General features: G+C 53.1%; 1 protein-coding gene across 1 annotated transcript; it reads right to left on the bottom strand.

Moving 5' to 3' along the window:
- Positions 1-17: 17 nt before the first annotated feature.
- Positions 18-1,238, bottom strand: SPATA31F1 (SPATA31 subfamily F member 1; the record flags this gene model as incomplete). Its single annotated transcript, XM_019635136.1, has 1 exon — positions 18-1,238. A coding segment is annotated over one exon (1,221 nt), but the record flags the coding sequence as incomplete, so codon positions are not given.
- Between the last annotated feature and the right edge of the window lie 6 nt (positions 1,239-1,244).

Raw genomic sequence — 1,244 nt, 5'->3', positions numbered from 1 at the left:
GGGTCCTCTCCCTTTACTTCCAGCATGGGGACTTGGACTGAGTCCTTGTTCTTGCCAGGGTTCTGGGGCTCAGGGCTCCAGGACTCCTCCAGGCTGGGGTTGTTCACACCGGCCTCCAGCTGAACACAAAGCACCTGGGCCTCTGTCATGTTCCCGTGGGGCTGAGAGATAGTGGAGGACGAATGGGCAGAACCATAGGGTGCTGCTCCGGAACTAGGCTGCTTCTGGGTCTGCTGCGCTGCCTTTAACTCAATGGCCAGCTGTTCTTTAAGGTGGAGCCATTGTGTATCTGGGGCATGAGGAATGTCTGGTGGGATGGGGAGTTCCTGGAGCAATGTTTCTCCTTGGTTGTTTAGACTCCCAAGAGGCTCCTGTGTGGATGTGTTCTCTGGGATGGCTAGAATTTGTTCCCTGGACTCCCTTGCCTTTATGGGTATCCCCCATTGCGTCTCTAGGGTCTTCTTTCTCAGATGGAAATTGAGTTTTGCCAAGATGGGTTTCTTGAGTGAGTAGGGGCAGGCAGGCTGTGCCTGGCTTTCTAGAGGCTCCATCTCGATCATTCCCTCCACCTGCACTTCAGCCTGGAACTCATCTGCAATGTCTGCACAAGTCTCGCTCGCACCTTGAAAGCATGGCTCAGGACTTAGACACTGTTCTTCACATGGGATCATCTGAGTCAGAGGTTCTGCTAGGATTTCAACAGGCTCTGGCACCACCTCTGCGATGATAGATTTGGTAGTGATGGCCGGGGCCTTGGTCTTGGAGAGAGCCACATAATAAAGAGCAGGCAGCCCTGACAAGAAGGCCAGATACTTGTGCCGTAAAGTTGTCTCCAGTTTCTCAGTGGCTTTCTCGGACAGCATTCGGGACAGCTTAGGATGTTCAATGACAGAACCTGGTGAGGCCTGTTGCTGCTGATCAAGGGCTGTTGGCATCCAGGGCATAACTTTCTGTTGTAGGTCAGGGTCAGTTGTTGCCTGTAGTTCCAGGGGCTTGCTTTCTGGGATGCAGGTGAAGGGAGCCACTTCTAGACTCCCAGGAATTATGCACTCCCAAGACCTATAAACATGGACAGGGATTTTGTCCTCATGAATCTGCCCACATTTGGAGGTGATGTGGCTCTGCAGTATTGCCTTGGCCTGGTCTAACAAGTGTGTCATGGAGACGGACACTGGGTCCTCTAAGGGTGAGAAAGGGTCACCAGCACCAGAGGCTTCTAGGGCTGAGGGTTGGGGAACACTCAC

Source organism: Hipposideros armiger, unplaced genomic scaffold (genome assembly GCF_001890085.2).
Source record: "Hipposideros armiger isolate ML-2016 unplaced genomic scaffold, ASM189008v1 scaffold_6044, whole genome shotgun sequence".
NCBI classification, from domain to species: domain Eukaryota; kingdom Metazoa; phylum Chordata; class Mammalia; order Chiroptera; family Hipposideridae; genus Hipposideros; species Hipposideros armiger.
Note: the sequence above shows the minus strand (reverse complement) of the source record. Positions and strands in the feature narration are given on the sequence as shown.